Below are 27,625 nucleotides of genomic sequence, written 5' to 3'. Positions count from 1 at the left end.
GGATGGACGCTGGGCAGGCAGTGGGATGTGGCCCTGGCTGTGGTCAGAGTGGATGGGCAGTCAGTGCTTGGAGAATCCAGGGATGGACCATGTGGCTCCTCGGCAGCTCCCTGCAGTGGGAAGGATTCAGTGGGGAGGAGTGAGGTGGGAGGGCAGTGGCTATTTGGCAGGGAATGTGAAAGAAAAGCTCAGGGCAGAGGATGGATGACCTTGGGTTGGCCCTGCGGTCAGTGGGAGAGGGTGTCAGGAACAGAGCAGCTGCTGCAGGAGAGGAAGGTGGGGTAGGGAGGAAGGCAAACATTCCACTGCCCTGTTCCCTGTGGGGCAGCAGCAGGCAAAGGGCTCTGTGCAGATCAGCGGCGCTTCCTGGTCCCTCTTGCTCCTTTGGGATCCATGTCCTAAAGCGGCTCCTGCCAGGTCAGGGACATGAAGGAGAAAGTGCCCAGGTCACCAGGAGCTCCCCATTCCAATCCTGCTGGCTCCTCTCTGTGCCCTGTCCTGGTACTGCTCGCCAAGGCTTGGTGGGGCCATAGGGCAGGTGGAAGTTGTTTTACAACTTTGGCTATGTCACAGCTCCACTCCCTCTGAGGTATTTATCTTGATTTTTTTTTTCTTTGCCACAAAGGAATTGACTTCTGTCAACAGTCCGCCTGAAGAATTTGCAAATGGCTCCTCATTTCCTTCTCATTAGAAATACTCCTTCCCTGCCAAATTTCCCATACTCCATTCACTTTCTCTCTACCATTCCTTATTTTTCTTGTCAGAGGTGTCAATGTCCCTCCTGCAGCAGAGGGATGCTGGTGGTGCTGGTGGCACTGGAATGCTGCTGGCAGTGCTGGCAGTGCTGGTGAAGCATCTGACTGCTTGTCAGAAACTGCTCCCATTCTGGGAAGAGCTCCAGAGCCATTGCCAAAATCTTCCCTGGGCCCAAGGAAGGACAACTGAGGCAAGAATTCCCATTTTTGTCATTCCAATGCAGGCTCCCAGAGCCCAAGGGAAGAACAGCACTCAGTGTCTTGTAGCCAGGCTATCAGTAATTGGAGCCCACGTTAACTACTGCCAATCCTCTTGATGATGCAGTGAAAGCTATCAGGGACCAGGGTGCTGTGAACTCCCTGCCAGCCCTTCTCCAGAGCTACTCCTGCTCCTCCTCAGTCCTGGGAACACTTAGGATTGTTTTTGTGGCTGTCTGATCCCAGACTGTCCCTCTGCCAGCAGAGACACCTTCCACTATGCCAGGTCTCTCCAAACTCCATCCAGCCTGGCCTTGGACGCTTTCAGGGATCCAGGGACGGCCATTGCCTTACTGCGCAACCTGTGCCAGGGCCTTGCCACCCTCAGGGAAGGATTTCTTCCCAATATCCAAGCTATCCAATGGCTTCCCACCCTCTGTCAGTGGGAAGCCATTGCCCCTTGTCCTGTCATTCCATGCCCTTGTCCAAAGTCCCTCTCCACCTCTCTTGGAGCCCCATCAGCTCCTGGATCATGAAGCGTTTGCCCTTGAAAGAATTGGGCTGGTGAGGGGATGTGAGATTCCATAGCTGGGGACACAAACACGGTGTCAGCAGGAAGGGAGGTGACAGTTCTGGTCCCAGGGCCAGCAGTTTCCAGCAGAAGCATCCCAGATCCCTGAGGCACATGTCAGCCTGGGTGGGAACCATCTTGGAATCCACTGTAGGGTGCTGTGTGAGTCCAAATGGAGTATAGAGGATGACTCAGATGAAACCTGCAACTTTCTAAGGATTAAAGCCATGAGAGCAGCATTCATTCTCAGAAGAAATTTCATTGCTCAAATCCCAAATCATCCCTCTACTGTGTGCCAGTGCACCAGCTCACACTGAATTTATTATTGCATGGATCCTCTTGGACGCTGCGAGGTGCGTGTCCAGTGCCAAATTATGGTATACAAGTGGGAAAACTAGATTTGAACAAGAAATCAAAGTTTAGCAGCACATTTGTTGTGCAGGGTCCTAAGGACCCACCCCAGGAAATAGAGGGGACAAGTTCAGGCTTGACCATTCCAGGGAACCTCCTGCAGATCCCGGCCCAGGGACAGCAGCTGGAGCCTGGCAGCTGAGGGCAGTGCACTGCGGGCAAGTTCTCCAGGCTGCCAGAGGAAACCAGGTCAGACTCTTCTCTTCCACCTTCGTCAGGGCCCCCTCATTGGGCTGTGTGGTGGTTTTGCACGGGAGGCGTTTACAGAAGTGGCGTCAGTTTCTGTTGAACGCTCAATCTGTAGAGCGACTGGGAAAGCTGTGTACGCCTCTGTGAAAAACACATGTTAAAGATGGAGAATCTCGGGAAAGCTCTTTCTCTTGTGGCAGGTACAGCGGTATCCCAGCTGGGCGGCCCTGCCGTGGAGCCGCCCCCTTCCCGGGGCTGCCCCGGCCCAGCCTCACCTGTCGGCCTCAGGCAGGGCAGGGCAGGGCAGGCCGCAGAGCCAATGCTGAGCTGAGCTGTGACTCTGACATCTTGCTCAGCCTCGCCTCTGCCTTAGCCTGAGCCCCATGGCCCGAGCCGGACCCCAGGAACAGCCCCGGGCCGGGGCCAGAGGTTCGCCCATCAACTCCTCCCCTCTGGTCCCAGCTCCCCAAAACACCGAGCCCCGTCTGACCATCTACAAGCCTTCAGCAAGGTATTAACTCGTTCAGTCCTTCAGTCCTCCCTCGAGTGAGAGAAAGGAACTACATACAAGCATGTAAAAAGCAACATAAAAACATCAAAGTCAGTAAAGGAACAGTTAGATCCCAGACAGGAGGGATAAGGAGATACCTTGATCTTAAGGCTGCAATCCTCTTGTAAAGTTATAAAGAAAAGACTCTGTTTCCCGATAACACATGAAAACATGAAGAGATGAAGAGTTCCAATTGTGATAAGTAGGTATGATTCGTGCTGATAAAAATTGAAACAATAATCAATATTGATACAGTAATTAATATTTGAGAATAATAAAATAGTTAATAGTTAAAAGTTGTAATGCCAAAGAAGAGAGGGAAAGGAGGGGCTCCAACCCCCCTTCCCAGCAGATGCTCTCAAGGACCACAAGAAAGAAGCTGAAGATACAGTTGCTAAAAATGACCAAGAACCTGGTTGGGTCCCAAGAAAAGGCTAATTATAAGGGATTTATTGTCTTGATATGTAGATGCAGTGATACGTTAGTCTTGGCTTACATTGTTCTGGCTTGGTGCGCATGTGCCACCCAAAGGTGAATTAAAGGACAACGAAGAAGACTACAGAGCCTTCATCAGTGACGACCCCCAAAGACTTGTGCGACCACCAAACCGAGTGGTGGCGCATGCGTGATAAGCAAGGTAATGAGGGCAGAGATAGAGATATGACGAACCGAAAATAGGAGGAGATGGTATTGACACATGGTATATAAAGGGTAATTTTACTTAGCAAGCTCGTACGTGAGGTGGCAAGGGCCCCAGAACCCTGCCCTCTGTACCCCCCTCCCCCCCCCCCGGTTATCGTTTGCTTATGCGCTATTATTGGAAACACATTATCCCTTATTTTAATCAAATTATACTGTATCCAATTTTTTATTTTTTATTTTACTATTCAATTTAAATTGTTACTACTTTTAATATTGTTTGGGTTTTTTTATGATGGGATAATTGGGCAAACAAAATGATCCCAAAGCCATTTGCTCTCTGATATCTCCATGGGCAATCCTCTCCTTCTCCAATTGTTTTCCTGCTCCAGCTGTATCGTGTCCACAGCCAGGAAGGAGGTATCTCCCTGGCTTTTGTGCCAGGCACACAGGACCAGGCTGCCACATCCTCCTTGCCATCTGTCCTGTCCCTCACCCCTCCCTGTGCTGCTCCACATGGAAGCTGTGGGTGGGAAAAGAGGGAAAAGCCACGTTTGGGGGACAGCAGCGTTGCTCAGGTGTGTCTGTTTGTCACCCCTGCAGCTGTGTGAGGGCAGAAGAAGCAGCAGAGGTGTCCCCATGAGCACTTTGTCCCCTGGCACGGAGGGAGCCAGCCCTGCCTGCTGGAGCTAGCCCGGTGGGAAGGCATCCTAGGGGAGCTGGAATGAGGAGAGCCACGACAACTGGAGCCAGTGTGACAGCAGGCAGTGGAGCAAAGTGCCTGTCCCACTGCTGCTGCTGCTGCTGCTGCTGCTGCTGTGCCTGTGTGGGATGGTGGGAATGGGGCTGTGCTCTGGCTCCTGGGTCAACAGCAGTGCCCACCCTCTGATTGACTTCCTGGCTGGGAGCTGTGCAAAGGAATTCACCCCCTCTGTTAATGTTGCCTTGCAGAGGGCTTTTGAGGATGTGCCAGAGCCAGGGCATAGGGACAACACAGTGGAATCATCATCAAGTGGAATCATCATGAAAGAGAGACATCACAAAATAGAACCATAAAATATCCAGAGTTGGAAGGAAGCCACAAGGATCATGGAGTTGAGCTCCTGGCCCTGCACAGGACATGCCAACAATCCCAGCCTGTGCCTGAGAGCATTGTGCAAATGCTCCTTGAGCTCTGTCAGGCTGGTGCTGTGTGCAGCAGGGGAACTCCTGCCTGGGGCAATTTTGGTGACAGGAGGAATACTCATGGAATGGTTTTGGTTGTGTCCTGGTTTAGTGAATATTTGGGAGCAAACCTTTAAATGGGATCCCCTTTCAGAGGCTTTCTCAAGAAAACAAATTCAAGCAGCCTCTTCCCCAGCTGGTTCAGGAAAAGATTTCCTGAGAGAAAAGTGGAAGAACTGTTTATTTAACAAGGAAAGTATTCACGAGCATTAGAAATGAAAACAATATGAAACAATAAAATCTCTTGCTGTTCTGAAGAGTTGGCAAATTCAGACAGTCCTTGTTGTGGAGTGTAGTTTGTCTCACTCAGTCTCTTATCAGTCCCTCAGTGCTGGAAAATGCCGCGTCCCAGGCCCCGGTGGGCCACAGGTGTGAGCTCCCAGTGCTCTTCTGGGTTTTCAGTCCAGAGCAGGTTTGAACAGTTCCAAGCCAAAGGAAAACCACAGTCCAGGGAACTTCTCTGCCTCAGCCAGCTGAAAAAACCCAAAAGCAAAGGAGAGCTCTGTGCTGCATGTCTGTGCTGCAGACAGCACGGTCTGGGAGCAGGAATGGGGAGGAGTGAGCGCAGCTTCTGAAAACAAACTGCTGCATCTGCTCTGCCCCTCTTTGCTCAAGAACCAGTCTGAAATGTGCAAAACCTATTTCTGGGCTAAACAGATGAGTGGGGATACAATTCAGCTCATAAAGTCACTCCAGGACAGGTTGGAAGGAACAGCAGAGATCATCTCATTCCATCTCTCCTTCTTCAATGGGCTGGGACAACCAGGAAACCTTTTGCTTTGAAGTCTTGGTCATTTGAAAGGAAGCTCAGGTAGGGAGTGGCCTGGGTGACAGTGGAGACAAGGAAGGTGCTGGGAAGGAGAAAAAGTACATGGACGTATAATGGTCCTTCTGCACTTGTCTTGGGTGGGACTTCCTGGCTGTGCTGTTCTTCCATGGACAAGAGGTTGTACATTGGAAAGATTTGCCTTTCCAATGGACAGGAAATGGGAGTCAGGGAGAGAAAAACCCTCTCAGATGACCAAGTCTCTCTCTTCTGTTAATAATCAACAACTCTGTCAATAAATGCTCCTTAGGTGTTTAACCTCACATGTGTCTCCAAAGCCTGACTCATCACCCACAGCTTTCACTCTCACTTCCCTTTCCAGAACCAGTGGCATGTTGGTTTTTCCTGGATTTTTAGCAGTGGGAAAAGGAGGGACAACTTCCCCCTGAGCAAGAGATGTGGCTGCTGCCCAGGTCTCTCCCAGCAGGAATCAGGAGCTCTTGGCACTGCCAACATCATCCCAACCACTGCAGGCACGTGCCTTAGGAAGGGCTCTGGTATGAGACAGGGACCTGCCCTGCTCCCAGAGCAGCCAGAGGCTTTAGAGTGGGATAAAAGAAGGAAATGAGCTATTTTGGACACTGTTTAGCAGGCACAGGCTCTGCGGTGAAGCCTGGATGTGGTTTATTCATCAAATTCAGAGGCTAGGACCACCACAGTGGAAAGAAACAAAAACCATGAATGCAAATCTGATTGAGAGGTGGTTACAGAATGACAAAGATCAGGAGAGGCTGGGCTGTGGCTGGAGCTGCTGTGCAGAGTGGCTGTGCAGCCCCTCCTGAGGGTGGCCAGGTTCAGGATGGAGGTGCTCAAGGGCTTCCCTGGACACTGATGCTGGGGAACCAGAGGATGGATGGCCCCATTCTGCAGAAGAGCAGCATAACCCCCTAATCTCTGTACAAATAAATGGTTCAAGCATCTGGTGATAGGAATTTCCATATTTCGTGTACTCTCTGGTACAGGCACAAAGGATCAGTGGAGTTCACAATTTACTCACAAGGATTTAGTTCTGGAATTCAAGAATGTGAGACATTCCCACTGAAAGGATAAGGAAATGTTGCTGTCCCTCCCCAGCTCTGCAGCCCTACCTGGTGTCCCTTCCCATCAGCTGGGAATGCAGGGCCGGCTCTGCTGGACAGAAGAGGAAGGATGTTCCCAGTGATCCCAATCCCTCTCCTGCCATCCAGAGGCACCAGCCCTGCAGGGATTTGGGAAATCACTGCCACCCCGTGCTGGGTGTGTCCCCAGGGATTAAGGTGTCCCATTCTTTGCCAAAAAGATCTCCCTGGAAACACCATGGAACTCATCTGCTGAGCCAAAGGAGATGGAGTTCATTCCCTGGGGCTGAGGCCATGAGGGTCATTCCATGGGGAATAGAGCTGGGGAACAGCACTGAGCCCAGCTGCACTGCTTGGAGCCATGTGGATCCAGGAGGGAGCCTGAAAGCCATGTTCCAATGTGCTCCCTGCAGAGCATCCCACAAAAATCACCCAAGGCAATGCCCCTGCTCCCTTCTCCTGCAGGAATACAACACCACAGGGAGGGTGTTCCTGTGGATATTTATTCATCAGTTATTCCTGAATAATATAAACGAAAGCTCTCAGCCTCTGGCCCAGGTCCTTCAGCAGAGCAGTGGAAGGCATCCACAGGCTCACATCCCCATGTCCCTGGGGGACTCAGTGCTATCGGCTGTTCTTTCTTTCTGCTACTCAAACACCCTCTGAAGGGAGAACCGGAGGGACCTCACTGTACAATGCCTCCAGTAGCTCACAATGGAAAAGGTCCTCCAGGAACTCCCTGCAAGAAGTAGATTAAGGGTTTCATGCTGCTGTTGGTAGGGTGAGCAGGAAAACAGCCTGGGAGGGCACATCGATGTACCCAAGCTGCTGCAGGAAATGGCAGAAGCTGAGGAGGAGAGTTGACAGTGCAGTGAGGTGGAGAAGCATGTCACGCGTCTTGGGGTGCTGCTGCTGGGAGCCCCACTTGGCTCTAATGAAATCAATTGTGCCAGAAATGGCCACGGGAGCAGCCATAAGGAACAGGATGATGGTGTACATGGAGATGAGAGGCAGCCGGCAGTGCTCCTGCTCTTGTGAGTGGAACAGGAATGTCACCATGGGAATGACAGTGAGAAGAGCAAAGAAGGCCCAGGACTGGACACTTCCCACCACCAGCTACATTCGCTCGGAAAGGTCCCAGTGGCAGCGCTGGAAGATGTTGTACATGTAGAGCACAGTGCCAGCTGGCCTGAGCCAGAACAACCCCCTGTAGCACAGACCACTGAGAGTTGGAAAGGGAAACGCAGGTACAGCAGGGGCATTACAGGAGAGCAGGACACGTCCTCCAGCAGGAAGAGGAGGGCAGAGAGGACGGTGAGGAGAAGGAAGAGGAAGTCGGCAACAGGCAGCTTGAAGATGCCAATGTTATGGGTTTTCAGGCTGGGAATGGGACTGTGCTCTGACTCCTCAGATGAGCAGTGTCACACTGTGTATGGCCGCACTGGTGACCTCTATATCACACAGATCATCTCCTTCAGTGGGTGAGGCAGGAGATGGGGACATAGTGGTCACCTCCATGGATGGACGCTGGGCAGGCAGTGGGATGTGGCCCCTGGCTGTGATCAGAGTGGATGGGCAGTCAGTGCTTGGAGAATCCAGGGATGGGCCCTTTGGCTCCTCAGCAGCTCCCTGCAGTGGGAAGGATTCAGTGGGGAGGAGTGAGATGTGCAGGGGAAGAAGGCAGTGGAAGTTGCTGGGAGACAAAGGTAGGAGGCTTGGGAGTTCAGAAGAAGACACAGAAGGGAAGCTCTGGGCAGAGGAGAGGAGAGCTGGGGAGGGCCCTGCAGTCACCGGGAGAGGGTGTCAGGAACAGAGCAGCTGCTGCAGGAGAGGAAGGTGGGGTAGGGAGGAAGGCAAACATTCCACTGACCTGTTCCCTGTGGGGCAGCAGCAGGCAAAGGGGTCTGTGCAGATCAGCGGCGCTTCCTGGTCCCTCTTGCTCCTTTGGGATCCATGTCCTAAAGCGGCTTCTGCCAGGCCAGGGACATGAAGGAGAAAGTGCCCACATCACCAGGAGCTCCCCACTCCTATCCCTCTCTGCCCTGTCCTGTTTTTGCTCCCCAAGACTCAGTGAGGTGACATTGCAGTCGGAATTGGTTTTACAACTTTGGCTGTGTCAGAGTTCCACAGCTTAGTGTTACTGATCTTGATTTTTTTTTCCTTTGTCTCAAAGGAGGTGGGGTTTTTAATGCTATGCAATTCCTTCTGATAAGAAACAGTCCTTCCCAGCTCAAGGTGCATTCTGCAACTGCCTTCCCTCTCACAATAGGTTTCTACCATTCCTCACTTCTCTTCCTTGAGAGGTCATGCTGCCTCCTGCAGCAACAGAATGCTGGAGCTGCTGGTGGCACTGGAATGCTGGCAGTGCTGGTGAGGCAGCTGGGTGCTTCCCACAAGTAACTCCCAGTCTAGGAATGGCTCCATGATACTTGCAAAAAGATGCCCTGGGCCTAAGGAAGCACAGTTGAGCTGCTTCCTTGTTCTATCCCTTTACCATCCTCATCCCTGCCCCCACTCCCCATCCCCACCCCGCTCCATCCTCACCCCATCCTATCACATCCCACAGGTTTCCCAGACGGAGCTGTTCCCCCACTCTGAGCATGGTCTGTCAGGCTCTGCTCTCCTCCAGTGGGGAGATTTGGGATTCACAACCTCCAGACCATGTCCAACCCGCTCTGACCCTCTCCTGGCCACTCCAAAACAGACTCCAATACCCCAGATGCCCCTGGGACCTCGTCCCCCCTGAACAGCCTTGATCTTCCCCTGCTCAACCAGGGACTCCTGGCAGTGCCCTGCTCCTCCTGGCCACAGGGTTCTTGGACCCAGGAGGGAGGAGGAAAGCCCAGCTCCAATGTGCTCCTCAGGATCACACAGGATGATAAATGTGTCTGGAGCCAGTGCAGAAACAGATTTGGAGGCCTGCAGGGGTTTTGGGGCAAGTTCTGTAACAAGCAGCAAGAGCACATGGCCAAAGGAAAAGTTCAAGGCAAAGTCACCTTTAATATCTCAGCACTCAGTGAATGAGACCACCAGAGACCCCTCTGAATAATCCTCCAGGCCCAGGAAAGGACTTGGAGAAGGAGGTGGATGCATGGAAATGAGTCCTAGGAAAGTGATGTGTATGTATTAGATAAGAAAGACTCTGTAATGACTGTGTGTGGTTATGATGGGTATAACCCCTGTTGTAAAGTCTCACCCCAGACAGAAATATGGAGAGATCCTTCTGTGTGTCCTCTGCTTCCTAATGCTTCTCATTGTGTTGGAAAGGTTATTCTGGCTGATTTTGCTATCACTCCAAGTCCCATCTCCACTCCTCATGCCACGCCCCGCCCCGCCCCGCCACGCCACGCCACGCTACGCCATGCCGTGTGGTGCCATCCCATCCCATTCCATCCCATCCCATCCCATCCCATCCCATCCCATCCCATCCCATCCCATCCCATCCTATCCCATGGCCGCTCCCCATGTTGAAGCTCTGCCCCTCAGGCTCTGCTGCTCTCCAGTCAGGACATTTGGGATCAGCACCATCCAGATCCTTCCTGGCTCCTCCTGCTCCCTCCCACACGCCCAGACCCCCGGGGACGCTTCCCCCCCTGCCCGCCAGCCCCGCTGCACCCGGGAGCAGGGACATCTCTGCTGTGACACTCACAGAGCCCTCGGGGTGGGGAATGCTGAGCGCCTGGGCCATCGTGTCCGTGCCAGCCCAGCTCTGGCACTGGGCATCATGGTTGCTGCAGGGAGCACAAGCCATTGCCGTGTCCCCTCCCTCCAGCCACATTCCCGGCTGGCAGCAGCAGCCAGAGGAAGCCGGGAAGCGCTGGCAGAGGGGGCAAAGGCAGCTCAGGGTTCATGGTGCTGTTTATTGATATCAGACCTCAGTGGGATGCAGGAACCAGGTGCCAGGGGGAATTCTGGGGTCACAGCCGTGTTGGGAAGGATCCCTTTCAGGAAAGCAGGTTTTAAGTGTTCTGGGAGGTGTGAGAGAGGAGGGAAAGCCATGCTCCAATGTGCTCCCCACAGAGCATCCCTCCCACATGGCCCTTAGCAATGCCCCTGCTGCCTTCCCCTGCAGGAATTGAGGTGGGAGGGTGACCCTGTGGATGTTTATTAATCAAGTGACTCAAGGAAACCCTCAGGCAATGTCCTGGGGTGCTTCATCAGTGCAGTGGAAGGGATCAACAGGCTCAGACTGCCATGGAATCACTGAAATCATTCCCTGGTGGAACCATTGCTGCTGGCAGTGTTTTCTTCTAGCACCACAAAACCCTCCAGAGAGATTTCTTTAGGACCTCATGGAGCAGTTCTTCCAGCATCTCCCTACCTGGAATTAGATGATGAGTTTGATGATGCTTTTGATTCAGGCAAGCAGGAAACCAGGCTGGGAAGGCAGAATGGTGTAGCTGAGCTGCTGCAGGAAATTCCAGAGGCTGAGGGGGAGAGTGATGAGGAGAGAGAGGAAGAAAATAATTTGGAGCCTTTTGGGCTTGCCCTTGTCTGAGCAACATGAGTCCTGAATGCAGAAGAATATACTGGAAATGAGCATGAAGGGAGCAAAGAGGAGGAGGTGGAGGGTGCGCATGGAGATGAGAGGCCATGGCAGTGCTCTTCATGAAACTGGCCCAGGGAAGCCACTGTTGGATTGAGAGCAATGACAGCAAAGAAAACCACAGCAGGACACTCACCACCATGCATGGCAGGCACTCAGAAAAGAAAGAGGAGCAGCAGCAGAAGAAACTGAAGGCTGCAGAGCCTAACCCTGACTTGTTCATGAAGAGCACACAGTACAGCCCCAGCACATGAGTGACAGCGGGAAAAGGAAGCTCAAGGACCCCAGGGGCACAATAGCAGAGCAGACCACATCCTCTACAAGGAGGAGCAGTGTGGGTGGGAGCATGAGGAGGAGAAAGAGGAAGACAGTGACAGCCAGGTTGAAGATGAAGTTGGTGGTGAAGCCAATGCGGAGGAGGCAGAGCACAGCCCCGTTCCCAGCCAGCCCACAGAGGCAGATGAGCAGTGTCACACTGTGTATGGCCACATCAGTGACATCTGTCTCACACAGATCATCTCCTTTAGTGGGTAAGATGGGAGACTGTTGAAAGCGAAGGGAGAAGACCCATCTTTTTGTTGATCAGCATCGACTCCGATTTATTGACCAAATCAGCCACTTTATATAACAGTGTTAATTAACTTCATGCATATTGGAAAATTCAAGCTCACGATAGGTTACAGAGAAAACTCTAACCCCTCCTTTTGTTTTACAATACCTGTGGTTTGTTTATTGAAAACAGGACCAGCGTTCTCACTGTGATAGGAAAAGTTCTCAAAATCTCAACATCTGTTCCCAAAGCAGCTATCTGTTCCCAGAGAGCCCAAGGACAGAATGTTTTGCCTGTTATGGGAAGACTGTCTGAGAATCTTATTGTTTATAAAGTGGTGCCTGAGAGCCTAATTATTTACAGAACGAAGCCTGGGAAATGCTGTTTTACAGCTACCTTTTTTTATTTTCCCTCAGCTGTATACCTTCATGGCCTCTTTCTTTTAACCATGCTTTAACCAGACTCTCCACAGGAGACGAGGATTCAATGGTCACTCCATGGATGGAGACGTGGCAGATAGTGGGATGTGGTCTGTCCTGGGGTGACGTTATGATGCTTGTATCCCCATTCATCTGTTCTGTGCCTTTAAGACCGGCTCTGAAGAGTGGAAGTTTTGTTTGGGTTTCTCTTATCAGGGACACAGAGACGAACAGTACATAGGGCTGTTTTTCACTTCTTGCTTTCAGCTTGCTGCTTTGTTTGCTCTCTTTGCTGCTCTCGCTTCTGCTCTGCTTTGGCCTCTGCTTATTAGCTAGTTCTAGCTAAACAGTCCACATCCCTTCCTGGACTGTTTCTCCCCTCCTGTTCCTGTGACCATCTCGAACCTGCTCCGGACTGGGACCCAGGAACACCGAGGTTTGGCTGCAGCAGTTGCCCAGCACCGAAGGGACTGAGAACAGAGCAATCACCCCCGAAAGAGACTTTCTGATTTTGTCATCTTCCTCAGAGCGGTGTCATCGGGTATAGTTCATTTTGTGTGTTGGGGGGTGCTGTGCCTGAAATAAACAGGTTCTTTCCACCTCTCTCCAAGGAATTTTTTCCCAAACCGGTTGTGGGGAGGGGCCGTGTGGGTTTTGCTTTCTGGAGGGGCCCTCCTTTGCAGATTCTTTAACAAATTTGCCCTAAACCAGGACAGGTCCCAACTTCAGATCTCTTGTGTTTGTTTTTACCTGACCCAACCTCTCTGGGCAGCCTGTGCCATGGCCCCAGCACCCTCACAAGGAAGGATTACTTCCCAAGATCCAATCTGACCCCACACTCTGTCAGTGGGAAGCCAGTCCCCCTTGTCCTGTCACTCCATGCCCTTGTCCAAAGTCCTCTCCACCTCTTCTAGTACCCCATCAGCTCCTGGATCATGAAGTGTTTGCCCTTGAAAGGACTGGGCTAGTGAGGGGATGTGACATTCCATAGCTGGGGACACAAGCACAGTGTCAGCAGGGAAGGGAGGTGACAGTTCTGGTCCCAGGGTCAGCAGTTTCCAGCAGGAGCATCCCAGATCCCTGAGGCACATGTCAGCCTGGGTAGGAAGCATCTCACGTCAGCTTGTTAGGAATTCCTTGGAATTCACTGTAGGCTGCTGTCTGACTGCAAAGGGAGTGTAGAGGATGACTCAGAGGAAACCTGCAACTTTCTAAGGATTAAAGCCAAGAGAGCAGAATGGATTTACCTTCTCTCAGACGAAATGTAATTGCTGAAATCCTAAATCATCCCTCTGCTGTGTGCCAGTGCTCCAGCTCATGCACAGAATTTATTATTATATGAATCCTCTTGGAAACTGTGTGCTGAAAGTGAAATACCACTGAACTTGCAGTATACAAGGGGGAAAACTAGATTTGAACCAGAAATCAAAGTTTACCAGCACATTTGTAGTGCAGGGCCCTAAGGATCCACCTCAAGAATGAGACGGGACAAGTTCAGGCTTTTCAAAAGACAAGATATCGGGATTGAGGTTTGTATAAAATAGAACAGAAGCTGAGATGGAGCCCAAGTGCTTTGGGCACAGGTGTGGTTGCTGAGGCTCTCTCCCGTTGCTCATTTCCCGGGCAGAGTGAAGAGCAGCTGAGGAGCAGAGCCCTGAGCCCGTGGCAGGCTCTGAGGCAGCTGCCTGTGTGTGAGAGCCCTGGAGAACACGAGGCAGCACGGAGAGCAGGGGCTGTGGCAGGAGCTGGGACAGAGCCCGCGCCGGACGCTGCTCGGGCTCAGCCCGCGGGCTGCGCTCCCCTTTCCCAAGGGACCATTCCAGGGAACCTCCTGCAGATCCCGGCCCAGGGACAGCAGCTGGAGCCTGGCAGCTGAGGGCAGTGCACTGCGGGCAAGTTCTCCAGGCTGCCAGAGGAAACCAGGTCAGACTCTTCTCTTCCACCTTCACCAGGGCCCCCTCATTGGGTGGAACCTGGGTATTGATTTTGGGGGCAGAACTGAGGTCTGGAGGGAATTCAAACCTATAAATAGTGTGGGAAAAGGGAGGGAATATTGAAACGAGTGTCCTGCTGATGGAATCCAGCATCTCAGTGATATCAACTGACACCTGAGAGTCCAGCTCAGATCCATCCCAAAGCCATTTGCTCTCTGATATCTCCACAGTCAATCCTCTCCTCTCTCCTACAATTGTTTTCCTGTTCCAGCTCTGTCATTTCCACAGCCAGGAAGGAGGTATCTCCCTGGCTTTTGTGCCAGGCACACAGAACCAGGCTCCCACATCCTCCTTGCCATCTGTCGTGTCCCTCACCCCTCCCTGTGCTGCTTCACATGGAAGCTGTGGGTGGGAAAAGATGGGAAAGCCATGTTTGTGGGACAGCAGCGTTGCTCTGGTGTGTCTGTTTGTCAGCCCTGCAGCTGTGTGAGGGCAGGAGAAGCAGCAGAGGTGTCACCATGAGCACTTTGTCCCCTGGCACGGAGGGAGCCAGCCCTGCCTGCTGGAGCCAGCCCGGTGGGAAGGCATCCCAGGGGAGCTGGAATGAGGAGAGCCATGACAACTGGAGCCAGTGTGACAACAGGCAGTGGAGCAAAGTGCCTGTCCCACTGCTGCTGCTGCTGCTGCTGCTGTGCCTGTGTGGGATGGTGGGAATGGGGCTGTGCTCTGGCTCCTCGGCCAACAGCAGTGCCCACCCTCTGATTGACTTCCTGGCTGGGAGCTGTGCAAAGGAACCCAACCCCTCTGGTAGTGTTGCCTTCCAGAGGGCTTTTGAGGATGTACCAGAGCCAGGGAATAGGGACAACACAAGGGAGTCACCATTTAGTGGAATCATCATGAAACAGAGGCATCATAAAATAGAACCATAAAATATCCAGAGTTGGAACGGACCCAAAAGGATCATGGAGTGCTATAGTTGTTACCCTCTGCAAGAGGCCCAGGTAAAACCCGAGTGGGAACAAACATGCGACACATTAAAATCATGCTGCTGGCTGTTAATCAAAGTTCAACATATTCTTAACTCTGTCAACAAAAGATGTTTTTAACATGTTTTAAATAGAAGATTTTAAAATGGAACACAACATTGGCAGCATATGTAGAATTAGTTCTGATATTTTGTTTTTCTGTGAAAATAACTGAAAGGTGTATCTGATAACAGCCAAATCTAAAATCTGCACAGAGGCATCCTTTAACATTGATACCCTCTTATGCCATTGGGCAGAGTCGCCTCCATGCCAAATCATAGCAGCTTTGTGTGTTTTGATGGATGCCTCTTTAAAAACAGTTGGTCCATTGACAGGGGTCTGTACTGTGGTGGCAGCTTTCCATACAGGGGGAGGTTTCCCATATCTGTCCATAAATGATGTGAGAGATAGTGGATAGGTAATTGGCGAAAAAATTTTGCAAGCATGATTTGAAAATTGGTGTCCTCTGATAGCAGGCATGCCACATTGTCTTTTCTTGCCGGCATGTAGATGGTATGTGGATCCTGGCCATGGAGAATTTGTAGTCGCTCTCTACCTTTCTTAACTGAGAACATATCATTAACAGTGCACACAGTCTTTGTTGCTGTGTAAGGCAAGCATAACCATTCTAACACTTGCAAAGGGTCTTTATCATTAACAAACCATTGAAACAAAACAGCTGAAGGTTAAAATTTGCTAGCAGTTATAGCAAGGTACACAGATTTGTCAGGATCCAATCTCCAATTCTTTCAGTTTTCTATTGCTTGAGCACAGTGTGCAAGGGCAGTTTTAGCTTCTGGGGTCAATTGTCGAAGTGAGTACAGGTGGGGGTTTCTTCTGAGGAAGCCAAATAAAGGGTATAAAAGCTCTGTAGACAAACCAAAAACAGGACACAACCAATTCAAGGAACCTACCAGTTTCTGTAATTAATTTCAAGTTAGGGTATCTTTAACACAAATCCTTAAAGACTGAGGGCTGATGGTCTGTTGAGTAATTCTCCATCCTAGATAATGCCATGGGGACTCACAGTGAGTCCTGCATTTTGAATTGTCTGCATGACAGCTACCTGAATAGAACATAAAATGGATTGATCATGAGCTGCGAGTAAAATGTTATCCATATGGTTGCAGTAGGAAATTTATGACAAACAGGCTGTAGGGCAAGATCCCTTTGGCAACACCTGCCTTGTGGCAGTACAGTCCAGTGAAATCTCTTCATTGCTTCTGTGTGGTTTAAGGCAGGCACAGAAAAGGCAAACTGAGGTGCATCATCAGGATGTAGAGGGATGGGAAAAAACCAGATTTCTAGCTCTAAAATTAGTAAGGGCCAATTGAGGAGAATCATTGTGGGTGATGGAAGCCCAGGCTGCAGAGCCCCCATAGGTTCAACAATTGCATTTACTGCCCATAGATCCTGTAATAATTGTCGCTTGCCATTTTGCTTATGTGCACAGTATATAAGGGTGTGCCAGGGGCTAGAAGATGGACTGATATGGCCTAAGGACAAGCGTTCTTCCATAAGCTGTTTTAAATTTAGTAGCTGTTCCTTTCCTAGGGGCCATTGGTCGACCCACACAGGGTCCTCAGTCTGCCATGTGAATTTACATGTGTCCAGTACTTGTGTTTGGAATGGCTGATCAATGGCCCCTATGAAAAAGGCCCTGCTGTGAGGTTGAGTCTATTTGTATGGTTGTTCCAAATTGTTCTGGGACAATTTGGAACAACCATACAAATAACATTACATGTATGGTATAGAGGCAAGGAATGGGGCAGTCCAGGCAGTTTGCCCATCAGAGCCAAGGACAAGGCAAAGGTGAGTGCTCTGTCTAGGGTGCTGCATCCCTCCCACCCCAATTAGGGATGATGCACAGCTGATTGTGGGCCATTCATTACTTTTAATGATACAGACATCAGCTCCCCTATCAACAACCCCTTTAAATTTTTTGCCATCTAACATTGGGCTAATTAAAATTGGCTGAGCTGTTGTAATAGAGCTTGTCGAGAAAATTTGTGGCTGACCTGTGGTGTCAAAGTTATCTGTAGCACTTTTGCCCTTGCCACTAGGGGTTTTGTTGGAGAAGGGAATAAGTTGTGTATAGGTTGACCTGCAGGTATAAAGCAGGGTGGCATGGGGGCCCATTGTATAATCTGTATTTTGCCCTCATAATCTGAATTAATAATATTGGACAGTACAAAAAGTCCCAACCTGGTGGCAGAGGAATGCCCTGTTAACAAAGCATGAGTGTTATTACCAAGGGGTCCCCAGACCTAAATGTACCAAACATGTCATTGGAGTTATGGATTCTTGGGAGGCAAGATCCAGCCTGGCACTGCCTGCAGTTGTAGGCAGGAGCTCGCTTGCTAAAAGTCTTGTCTTGAATTGTATTTGGTTCTCCGGGGCAAGTGGACCAGCCCCCAGTTGGAAGTTTCCTGGCTGTGTAGCGTTCCAATTCACAGAGTACTGGGAGCGGCAGTCAACAGCCCAATGCTTTCTCCTTCCACACCTGGGACAATCTTTAGATGGTATTTTTATCCCACCCCCTTGTTGAAGGCAATCCTTTTTAAAATGACCCATCGAACCACATTTAAAACAGCCCCCTGCCCGCGTGTCCGGAATGCAGAAATGTACGGTTAAAGCCGCTGCCAGAGAATTAGTGTTACCAGCACTCATTCCCATATTTTGGCATGCTCTGACCATATCTGCTGTGTGGGTTATGAACAGCGAGCAATGCATTTCTACAATCTTTGTTTGCATTTGTAACATCAAGCAGCTGCAACAGAATAACTCTGGCGGCTTGCAGTCTGTCCAGGAACTGCATTATTAACTCTGCTGGAGCCTGTAAAGTCTTAGCAAAACACAGGTTAGAATCTATACCCGTCCCTGGGAGTCGCCGCAAGGCCTGCAGGGCTAGGCAAGCAATGATATCACATGCATCACGTGGGTGGCCTGCCTGCACTGCACAGACTGCAGAGGGACCCTCTCCGGTCAGCTGCACAACAGCGACTGGTGCATTTCTGTCCTGCAGCGCTTCTGCCTGCACTGTACACAGCTCTTGCTAATCTGAGCCAGACTGCAAACTGAGTCACTGGTAGGATCATTTTCATGATGCTTTTCCATTATGCTTTTCGTGGGGAGTGAGGATATACGTGGTCCTGAAAGATTGTAGGTGGTTTAGGGTGAGATGGGAGGATGTCGCTTTCTTTTACTAACACCCTCAGTTCTGTAATTACTTTATAGTCTAGCTCCTGATGTGCCGGCCGATGCTTCAGCTCATCTATTACTGGGTAGGCTGTAACGACCACCAAATCACCCTCCTCAATGGCAGCTTCCTTCCATTTTTGCCAGTGCTGGACTGCTGCATCGCCATTTAGGGCAGGAAGTGAGCCACTGCCCACTTGAGAGATGAGAGTTCCGTGCCCAGGGGTCCTGCCGTGCAGGAATTTTTATCGGGATAAGGCAATCCCCCAGGGCCTGGGTTGATCTCAGGGTAAAGCAATTCTCCAGGGTTTGGATTATTCTTGGGGTCAAATACGGGTTCTAGTGGCACTGAGGGTTTGGGGGAATTAATGGCCAAAGCTGCGAAATGGCCGACATTTGCGTGACTTCCTTTAATGGCCGCCATGATTGTCCCCCACGTAGTGAGGTGCCCGCAAGCTTCGGCACTGCTGTACCTGGCAATATCAAAAAGTCTCTGCTGTATTGCTTGCCAGGTTGCTAATCCCGCTAAAGGGAAAATCTTTAACTTGATTAGACATCCAGTCCAGCAAGGTCCTTAGTTTCACATCAGCCATATTAATCGATTGCTGATGTAGGAGCTGCCTTGCCTAGCCCAAGCTCCTACTTTGTTCCAGGGATATTCCACCTCCAACACATTCTCTCACAGGTCTACTCACCTCCTTGGAGAGGTTGGCGCACTTTTAAATTCCTGAGTTCCTTCCCAAACTTCTCTCGGATCCTTCACCGAATCCTTTTCCCAGACTTTTCTCAGCTGGCTCCTTGCCCTAGTGGAAGCTGCTACTGGACTGGACAGCACATCCTGTGCCGCGTTTGTAGGTCCCGATTCGGGCCTGCCATTTGTAGCACTTGGAACAAAGCGACATGGACTCCCTTATACATCCAAAGGAGATTGCTTCATTGTAAAAATTGGCTGCTGTTTATACCTTTAATCTCAACCTGACATAATGGAAATTAAACTGAGGCCTAATAGAACTTAACAGAAGGAGGGCACCCATTGACTGGCTCAGCTGCATTGCTGCTATGAACATGTCCTACCATCCAATCAGCTTCCTGCTCATACGCTGTCTGCATGTTCCGCCAGCCAATCAGTTTCCTGCTCACATGCTGTTCATGTGTTCCCCCAGCCAATCACAATCTCACTCCCATCTGACTCTCCCCTCACTCCTGACTGCCTCTCAGCCCTCAGGCACCTCCCACCCGCCCAGCCTGCAGCTCTGCCTTTCCCTCAGGGCCTTCTGGCAAGCACAAGGCTTAAAAACTTCAGCAATTATAACAACTATAACCCCGTGTCCTACAGTCAGTTGTACCACACTGGAATCAAACAAAAACCAGAAATCCAAATCTGATTGAGGGGTAATTTCAGAATGACAAAGATCAGGAGAGGCTGGGCTGTGGCTGGAGTTGCTGTGCAGAGTGGCTGTGCAGCTCCTCCTGAGGGTGGCCAGGTTCAGGATGGAGGTGCTCAAGGGCTTCCCTGGACACTGATGCTGGGGAACCAGAGGATGGATGGCCCCATTCTGCACAAGAGCAGCACAACCCCCTAATTTCTGTGCAATTCAATGGTCCAAGCTTCTGATGATGGGAATTTCTATATTCCGTGTACTTTCTGGATACAGACACAGGAGTTCAGTGGAGTTTGCTATCGACCCTGCACTTTACTCAGAAGGATGTAATTATGGAATTCAAGAATGTGAGACATTCCCATTGAATGGATAAGGGAATGTTGCTGTCCCTCCCCAGCTCTGCAGCCCTACCTGGTGTCCCTTCCCATCAGCTGGGAATGCAGGGCTGGCTCTGCTGGACAGAAGGGGAAGGATGCTCCCTGATCCCAATCCCTCTCCTGCCATCCAGAGGCACCAGCCCTGCAGGGATTTGGGAAATCACTGCCACCCCGTGCTGGGTGTGTCCCCAGGGATTAAGGTGTCCCATTCTTGCCCCAGGGAGCAGGCAAGAGCTCCCTGAAAACACCATGGAACTCATCTGCTGAGCCAAAGGAGATGGAGTTCATTCCCTGGGGCCGAGGACATGAGGGTCATTGCATGGGGAATAGAGCTGGGGAACGGCACTGAGCCCAGCTGCACTGCTTGGAGCCATGAGGGAGGAGGATCCAGGAGGGAGGAGGAAAGCCATGCTCCAATGTGCTCCCTGCAGAGCATCCCACAAAAATCACCCAAGGCAATGCTCCTGCTCCCTTCTCCTGCAGAAATACAACACGACGAGGCGGGTGATCCCATGGATATTGAGTAATAAGGAGACTTAATGAATCTCTCAGCCACTTTCCCCGGGTCCTTCAGCAGATCAGTGGAAGGGATCAGCAGGCTCACACTCCCGTGTCCATGGCACTATCCTTTCTGCGGGCTTTTTTTTCTTTTGGCTCCTCAAAGACCCTCTGGAGGGAGAGCTGGAGGGACTCCACAGAGCAGGGCCTCCTGCACCTCCCTGCCAAGAAGTAGATTAAGGGTTTGATGCTGCTGTAGATGCAGGTGAGCAGGAAAACAACCTGGGAGGGCACAACCGTGTAACCGAGCTGCTGCAGGAAATTGCAGAGACTAAGGAGCAAAGTGAAGAGCACAATGATGACGATAACGATGTCACGCCTCTTGGGTTGCTGCTGCTGGGAACCCCACTTGGCCTTAATGAAATCAACTGTATGAGAAATGACCACAGGTACAGCAAAGAGGAGCAGGGTGATGGTGTACACAGGGATAAGAGCTGCCCAGCAGAGCTCCTGCTGCTGTGTTGGGCACAGGAATGTCACCGTGGGAAGGACAGTGAAGACAGCAAAGATGGCCCAGTATTGCACAGTGTCCACCACCCACACCAGACGCAGAGGAAGGTCGCAGTGGCAGCAGAGCTTGCAGAAGTTGTGCATATAACGCACTGGGCTGCTGCGTGTCAGCCGGAACAGTGCCCAGTAGTAGGAGACCAATGACAGATGGAAAACGATGTTCATGTACATCATGGGCAGGATGGGAGAGCAAGACAAATCTTCCACTAGGATGAAGAGGGCAGAGGGTACTGCAAAGAGGAGGAAGAGGAAGTCAATGACAGCCAGGTCAAATATGCCAGCGTTCCTGCTTTTCAGGCTGAGGAGGCCGATGACAGCCCCGTTCCCAGCCAGCCCACAGAGGCCAATGATCACTGCTGCACTGTGTATGGCCACATCGGTGACATCTGTCTCACAGAGATCATCTCCTTCAGTCGGTGAGGCAGGAGATGGGGACACGGTGGTCACCTCCATGGATGGACGCTGGGCAGGCAGTGGGATGTGGCCCTGGCTGTGGTCAGAGTGGATGGGCAGTCAGTGCTTGGAGAATCCAGGGATGGACCATGCAGCTCCTGAGCAGCTCCCTGCAGTGGGAAGGATTCAGTGGGGAGGAGTGAGATGTGCAGGGGAAGAGGGCAGTGGAAATGCTGGGGTGGGAGTGAGGGTGGGAGGGTTGGGCTGTTGTGCAGGGGATTGATAAAGAAGAGAGAATAAACTTTTTCAACTCTCCTGAAGTTGCTTAAAGATTAAGTGGGCAAATTGATAAACATACGTAAAGATGTGGACCCTGGCGGCTGGAGGCAGTGCAAAAACAGATTTGGAGGCCTGCAATGGTTTTGGGGCAAGTTCTGTAACAAGAAGCAAGAGCACATGGCCAAAGGAAAAGTTCAAGGCAAGGTCATCTTTAATATCAGAGCACTCAGTGAATACAACCACTAGAAGCCCCTCTCAATGAATCTCCATTGCCATCAGAGGACTCCCAGTAGGAAGTGGATGCATGGAAGGGAGTTCTAGGAAACTGGTATTAATGTTTTTGTTTAAGGTGGTGTGAAAAATGCATGTATTTTATGATTGGCTTTTTGCAAATATTAAAATGAATATTGCATGTGTTGTGTTAGAAAGTAATGCTGTATTAATTCTCTTAAGTCCTGTGTCAAATACAGTTTTCGGTTATGAAAATTGTTAAAATAGAAACTATGCTGTGTAAGATGCTTTGTTTAACAGAAAGGGCTTGCAGCGAGATAGCAGCCACAGGACACCTAAATCTTTCAGAGAAAGGGAATTTATTGCCTTCTTATCAGAAGAAACTAACTTCTTCCCGCCTTGGAGGGGCTGTTAGGATTAGAAGGAAGAAGCTGACACTGACCAGATGGAATCCTGTGTTTGAATGGAATTTATACATCATGCATGAAGTGTATGAATATGCAACGGGCTATTGTTCTTAAGGGTTAATCCTTTGTTAACAAGTGTCCTTTTTCCGGCTCGTGATGACCAGAAAAAGGTACCCGGACGTCCGTAACTCTTTGTTTTTATTGTCTCATGTTGTCTTAATTCAATATGTCCAAATTGTTATTACTCTAATTGTGGTACCATTTTTTAAACCATTTTATTATTATTAAACTTTTAAAAATTTTAGAAACAAGTGATTGGCGTTTTTCACAGTGTTCTTAAGAAAAGAAAAACTTTTTAATGTCTATATATGGTTATAGTGAATAAAAACATGGTTATAAAGTCTCACAACACACACAAAAAAATTGAGAGATCCTTCTGCATGTCCTGCTGCATAATACTTCCCTTGGTAACACCACTGGTGTGTGTTAGGAACTTTATTCTGTCTGATTTTGTTATCACTCCTAATCCATCCCATCCCATCCCATCCCATCCCGATGGGTTCCCAGTCCCTGGCATCTCCCTGGCTGCAGGTGTGGCCTGTTGGGCTCTGCTGCTGTCCAGTGGGAGATTTGGGATTGTTGGCACCCAGAGCCCTCCTGCCCCCACCAGCCCCTGTCTGCCTCATGCCTTGGGCTGGCTCCCTGGAACAGAGGCCAGAGCAGGTGAAGAGAATAAAAGGAGGCATTGATGAAAGGCCTTCAAAAGGTTCACCTTGGGCTCTCCAAGCCTCCGAGAGGGGCTGCACCCAAAATGGACAATGGCCATGAGTTTTCAGACAGATATACGTTTGATCCATTTACAAATCTGTGGTTAATCCTCCAATTTCAGCTTCAGGTAATGAAGTAATTTAGCCCCAGTTGGCCCTCCCTCAATTCAATTTTGTCTGTACTTTTCTGAGCCTGAGGCAGTAGAGTGTCCTTGAACTTCATGCCTAGAGGGATTGTTTTGTCTGACCAAAATGTGCAGACAGTTAACTAACACTTTTACATGGAGTTTAGAGTTATGCACTAATGCAGTACAGGATATGAAAAATAAAAAGGCTAAAATCCTAAGGCATCATGCCCCCTCTGACATCCTCTAGAAATTCCCCCCAGGCTGCCTTCCCCTCCAGACAGCCCCGCTCCTCTCCTGCCCCACTCAGGAGCCCCAGCAGTGTTTCTGCTCCTCCTGGCAATTCCATGCTTCTCCAGCGCAATGAAGAGCAGTGGAGCCATCCCTGTAGTGCCTCTTGTTTGTGTCCAAAGGAGGTTGGGGGGCTGGAGAGCAGGGATGGAGCTGGGGAGGGGCATCTCCAAGAGAAAGACGGCCCCAAAGCCTTCCGGGGCAGGCTGGGGTGAGCAGCCCGTGGGGAGGGAGTGGAGCCTGAGGCCCGGGGCTGGGAGGGATGGGAAGGACGGGAGATGGGTGGGCTGCATGGGGAGTGGGATGGGAGGGTGGTGTGGGAGGGGTGGGACATGATGGAGCTGCTGGGAAAATGTGGTGGGAAGGTGTGGGATGTGGTGGGGCTGGAGAGAAGGTGTGGGGTGTGGTGGGGCTGGAGAGAAGGTGTGGGGTGTGGTGGGGCTGGTGGCCTCAGGGAAGCCATAGAGAGGGGGTTGATGCCCCGTGGTGCCCGTGGTGACAAACACAGGTGTCACCCTGCTCCTGGAAGGGGGTGGCTGTGCTGAGGATCACGGCCTCCTCCTCTCCTTGCTGCTGCACCACCTGAGCCTGCTGAGGGAGCAGCTGAAGGCAGTGGAGAGGAAGAATTTCTGAAGGGAGATACACCTTTGCACCTGGCTCACAAAATTAAAAATTAAAGATCTCATGGGAGATCTCTGCTGTGACACTCACAGAGCACTCAGGGTGGGGAATGCTGAGCCCCTGGGCCATCGTGTCCATGCCAGCCCAGCTCTGGGCACTGGGGATCATGGTTGCTGCAGGGAGCACAAGCCATGGCTGTGTCCCCTCTGACACCAAGAAGTTTAAGTCTATCAGCAAAATTGTGTTAGACTAATAAGAATTTTTTAGTCCAAATTTTGAATATATTGGAAATATATATGCCATAGACAGGTTCACAGAAACAACACATTTCAGGCATTTTTATGCATTATAATATCCCAGACTTTTTATAGATACTCCCAAATGTGGACCCAGTTTCTTATGTCATGGTATAGGTGTTTTGTTTCTTTTAATTAGTACTACAATATGCCATCTATCTTAGTTAAATCAATAACCTGGGGTATTTTTCAGTAAACAATATTTTATTAAATTTGATGTACAAGCCTAGGAAATGCCTCTCTTATTGCCATTGCAATTTATGTCTTGCAATTTATTAATTATGTCTTTTGGTATGTATAGGCCTCTGAAATACTAAGCCTCTCAAGATATCGTTCTTATTCTTTCACATCCAATTATTTCTAGTTATATGATAACCGTTAAAAGTACTTTATTGAGTTTTTTCTCCACCTATTAAGTTCTCTATGGGGTATGCGCTGATAAAGTTTTCTACTAGCACTCAGCCAACAGAGATCTAAATCAAAACCAGCTAAAAAAACACAGTCAAAAAAGCCTTGACTAATCAAACATAGTTCATTACAGAAATTCCTAAACAGTCACAGAATTCCTGACTAACTACCTCTCTGTCCCCTCCCTCCAGCCACATTCCCGGCCGGCAGCACCAGCCAGAGGAAGCCGGGAAGCGCTGGCAGAGGGGGCAAAGGCAGCTCAGGGTTCACGGTGCTGTTTATTGATATCAGACCTCAGTGGGATGCAGGAACCAGGGGCCAGGGGGAATTCTGGGGTCATAGCCATGTTGGGAAGGAGGCATTTGGGGAAAAGTGCTCTAGGACCTGTGAGGGAGGAGCAAATCCATGCTCCAATGTGCTCTGTGCAGAGCATCCCTCCCACATAGCCCTTTTCACTGCCTCTGCTCCCTTTCCCTGCAGGGATAAGGGTGGGAGGGTGATCCTCAGTCACTGCCCCATGGTCCTGCATGGGGGCACCTGAAGGGTTCAACAGGCTCAGACCCCCCTGTCCATGGTGGCATCATTACTGGGGGCAGTGCTCCCTTCTGGCTCCTCAAACACCTTCTGGAGGCACTCCCTGAGGGACCCCATGGAGCAGCGCCTCCAGCACTTTGTTACTGAGATGTAGATGAGGGGGTTGATGCTGCTGTGCATGCAGGCAACCAGGAGAACAACCCGGGGGGACACAGTGGTTTAGCCGAGCTGCTGCAGGAAATTCCAGAGACTGAGGGGGAGAGTGAGGAGCACAGCCAGGAAGTCAATGATGTCAAGGCTCTTGGATTGCTGCTGCTGGGAGCTACCCCTGAAGTGAATGAAAAGGATTATGCTGGAAATGACCATGGATGGAGCAAAGACGAGGAAGTTGAGGATGTACAGGGAGATGAGAGCTCCCTGGCAGAGCTTGTGTTCCTGTGACTGGCACAGGGAATTCACTGCAGAAATGGCAGCAATGGCAGTGATGGAAAGGGCCCAAAGCACGGCATTGACCACCACCCATGAGAGGCCCTGGGGAAGGTGGCAGAAGAGCCCAGGTGGGCAGAGCATGGACCTGCCCCTCTCGATGCTGATGCCGTCAGCCGGTACAGCCCTACGCTGTGGAACATCGGGAAGAGGAGGAAAAGGAAGCGTATGGATGCTGGGGGCATGATGGAGGAGCAGGAGAAATCCTTCAGCAGGAAGAGCAGAGCGGAGGGGACCATGAAGATGAGGAAGAGGAAGTTGATGATGGCCAGGACAAGGATGTAGGCAGTGATGGGTTTCATGGTGTCCCTGTGGATGCGGAACACGAGGAGCCCGAGCACAGCCCCGTTCCCAGCCAGCCCACAGAGGCAGATGAGCAGTGTCACACTGTGTGTGGCCATGCTGGGGACATCTGTGTCACATAGATGTTGCCCTTCAGTGGGTTAGTTGGCAGGGGGGGACACGATGTTCATCCCCTGGATGGATGCTGGGCAGGCAGTGGGATGTGGCCCCTGGCTGTGGTCAGAGTGGATGGGCAGTGAGTGCTTGGAGAATCCAGGGATGGACCATGTGGCTCCTCAGCAGCGCCCTGCAGTGGGAAGGATTCAGTGGGGAGGAGTGAGATGTGCAGTGGAGGAGGGCAGTGGAAATTTTGGGGTGTGAGAGGGAGGTGGGAGGGTTGGGCTGTTTGACAGGAGGCTGATAAATAACACAGAAAATAAACATTTTCAGTTCTTCTGAAGTTTTTTAAAAGAAAAGTTGCCGAAATTAAAACAATGTGTTATAGATGGATAATGGGATGATTGGCTCTCACAGTTAAGGGATGAATACTTTGTGAATATTAAGAGAAGCTTTATTGATATATAATTATTATTATTGCAGTCTGTTGTTTAGGTGTCCCCTGTTGTCCCCATAGTCCCCTTCCCTCCCCTCTGTACTGTTTCCATCAGAGATCCTGAGTCATCTAGGACAGGTGGAAAGAAGGGGTGTACAAAAGCTTGTTGCTGGGGGGGAAAGAGGTGTAGCATGAGGACACCTGACCCTCCAGTCAAGCTGCAGGAAAGCAGGCTCCAGCAATAAACACAAAGAAGGGCTGACTGACAGACTTTGGGAGGGGCCAGGTTTAGCTGATGCAACCCCTGTGGTATCAAATGTGAAGCCTCCATCTTGAAGATCAGCCAGCCACGTGGTGGGCAGCCATGAGGGAAGCTCCCAGGCCTGCTTGTCCCTATTTACTCCTTTTGTCGCGTTTTTTGTTAAGGTTTATTAAACCTTTAGAAATTTTAAAAAGTGGGTGATTGTTTCTCACAGGATGTAAAGGCTGGCACACAGGATGGCAAACATGGCAGGAACCCGTGGAGAAACAGATCAGTAGAGCTGCAGTGATTTTGGGGCAAATTCTGGAGGAAGAAACAACAGTGCTTGGCCAGAGGAAAAGTTCAAGGCAAGGGCACCTTTAATATGGCAGCATGCATTGAATATGACCACCAGAGAGACCCCTCTTAATAAACCTCCAGGATCATAAAAGGGCTTCCAGGAGGAGGTGGATGCATGGAAATGAATTCTAGGAAAATGGTGTTTGTGTATTAGATAAAAAAAAAAAACTTTTTAATGCCTACATCTGGTTCTAATGTGTGGGAACTCAGCACAGCATTCCTGATGTGCAGAGTCACCGAGACAACCCTTGGGGGACTCGGAAGTCCTGGAACGTTGCCAGAAGTGTTTGGTGGTTGGACTTTGATCCTGCACAGGAAGCAATACCTGTATGAGGATGGGAGGATCACACGGGGATAAATGGTGAAGGGATAGATTAATTATAGAGTGAAAACACAGGTTTTAGAATCTCGGTACAGGGGGGTTCTCGGGG

At 50.5% G+C, this 27,625-nt stretch overlaps 1 protein-coding gene and 1 pseudogene across 1 annotated transcript; both read right to left on the bottom strand.

Moving 5' to 3' along the window:
• Window positions 1-20,452: 20,452 nt before the first annotated feature.
• Window positions 20,453-21,373, bottom strand: LOC128936972 (mas-related G-protein coupled receptor member H-like). Its single transcript, XM_054276286.1, has one exon. The coding sequence runs from the start codon at window positions 21,371-21,373 to the stop codon at window positions 20,453-20,455; it is 921 nt and encodes a 306-aa protein (XP_054132261.1).
• Window positions 21,374-25,293: 3,920 nt separating this feature from the next.
• LOC128937106 (mas-related G-protein coupled receptor member H-like) lies at window positions 25,294-26,159 on the bottom strand (annotated as a pseudogene).
• Window positions 26,160-27,625: the final 1,466 nt, after the last annotated feature.

The sequence above is a fragment of the Melozone crissalis genome, unplaced genomic scaffold, assembly GCF_028551555.1.
Source record: "Melozone crissalis strain CALT ecotype California unplaced genomic scaffold, PUWL_Pcris_2 ptg000018l_1, whole genome shotgun sequence".
NCBI lineage: Eukaryota > Metazoa > Chordata > Aves > Passeriformes > Passerellidae > Melozone > Melozone crissalis.
This window is presented reverse-complemented; position numbering and strand designations above follow the sequence as displayed.

Excerpts from the sequence above, each read along its gene's own strand:
- LOC128936972 (XM_054276286.1), bottom strand. The coding sequence starts at position 21,373 with ATGGAGGTGACCACCGTGTCCCCATCTCCTGCCTCACCGACTGAAGGA.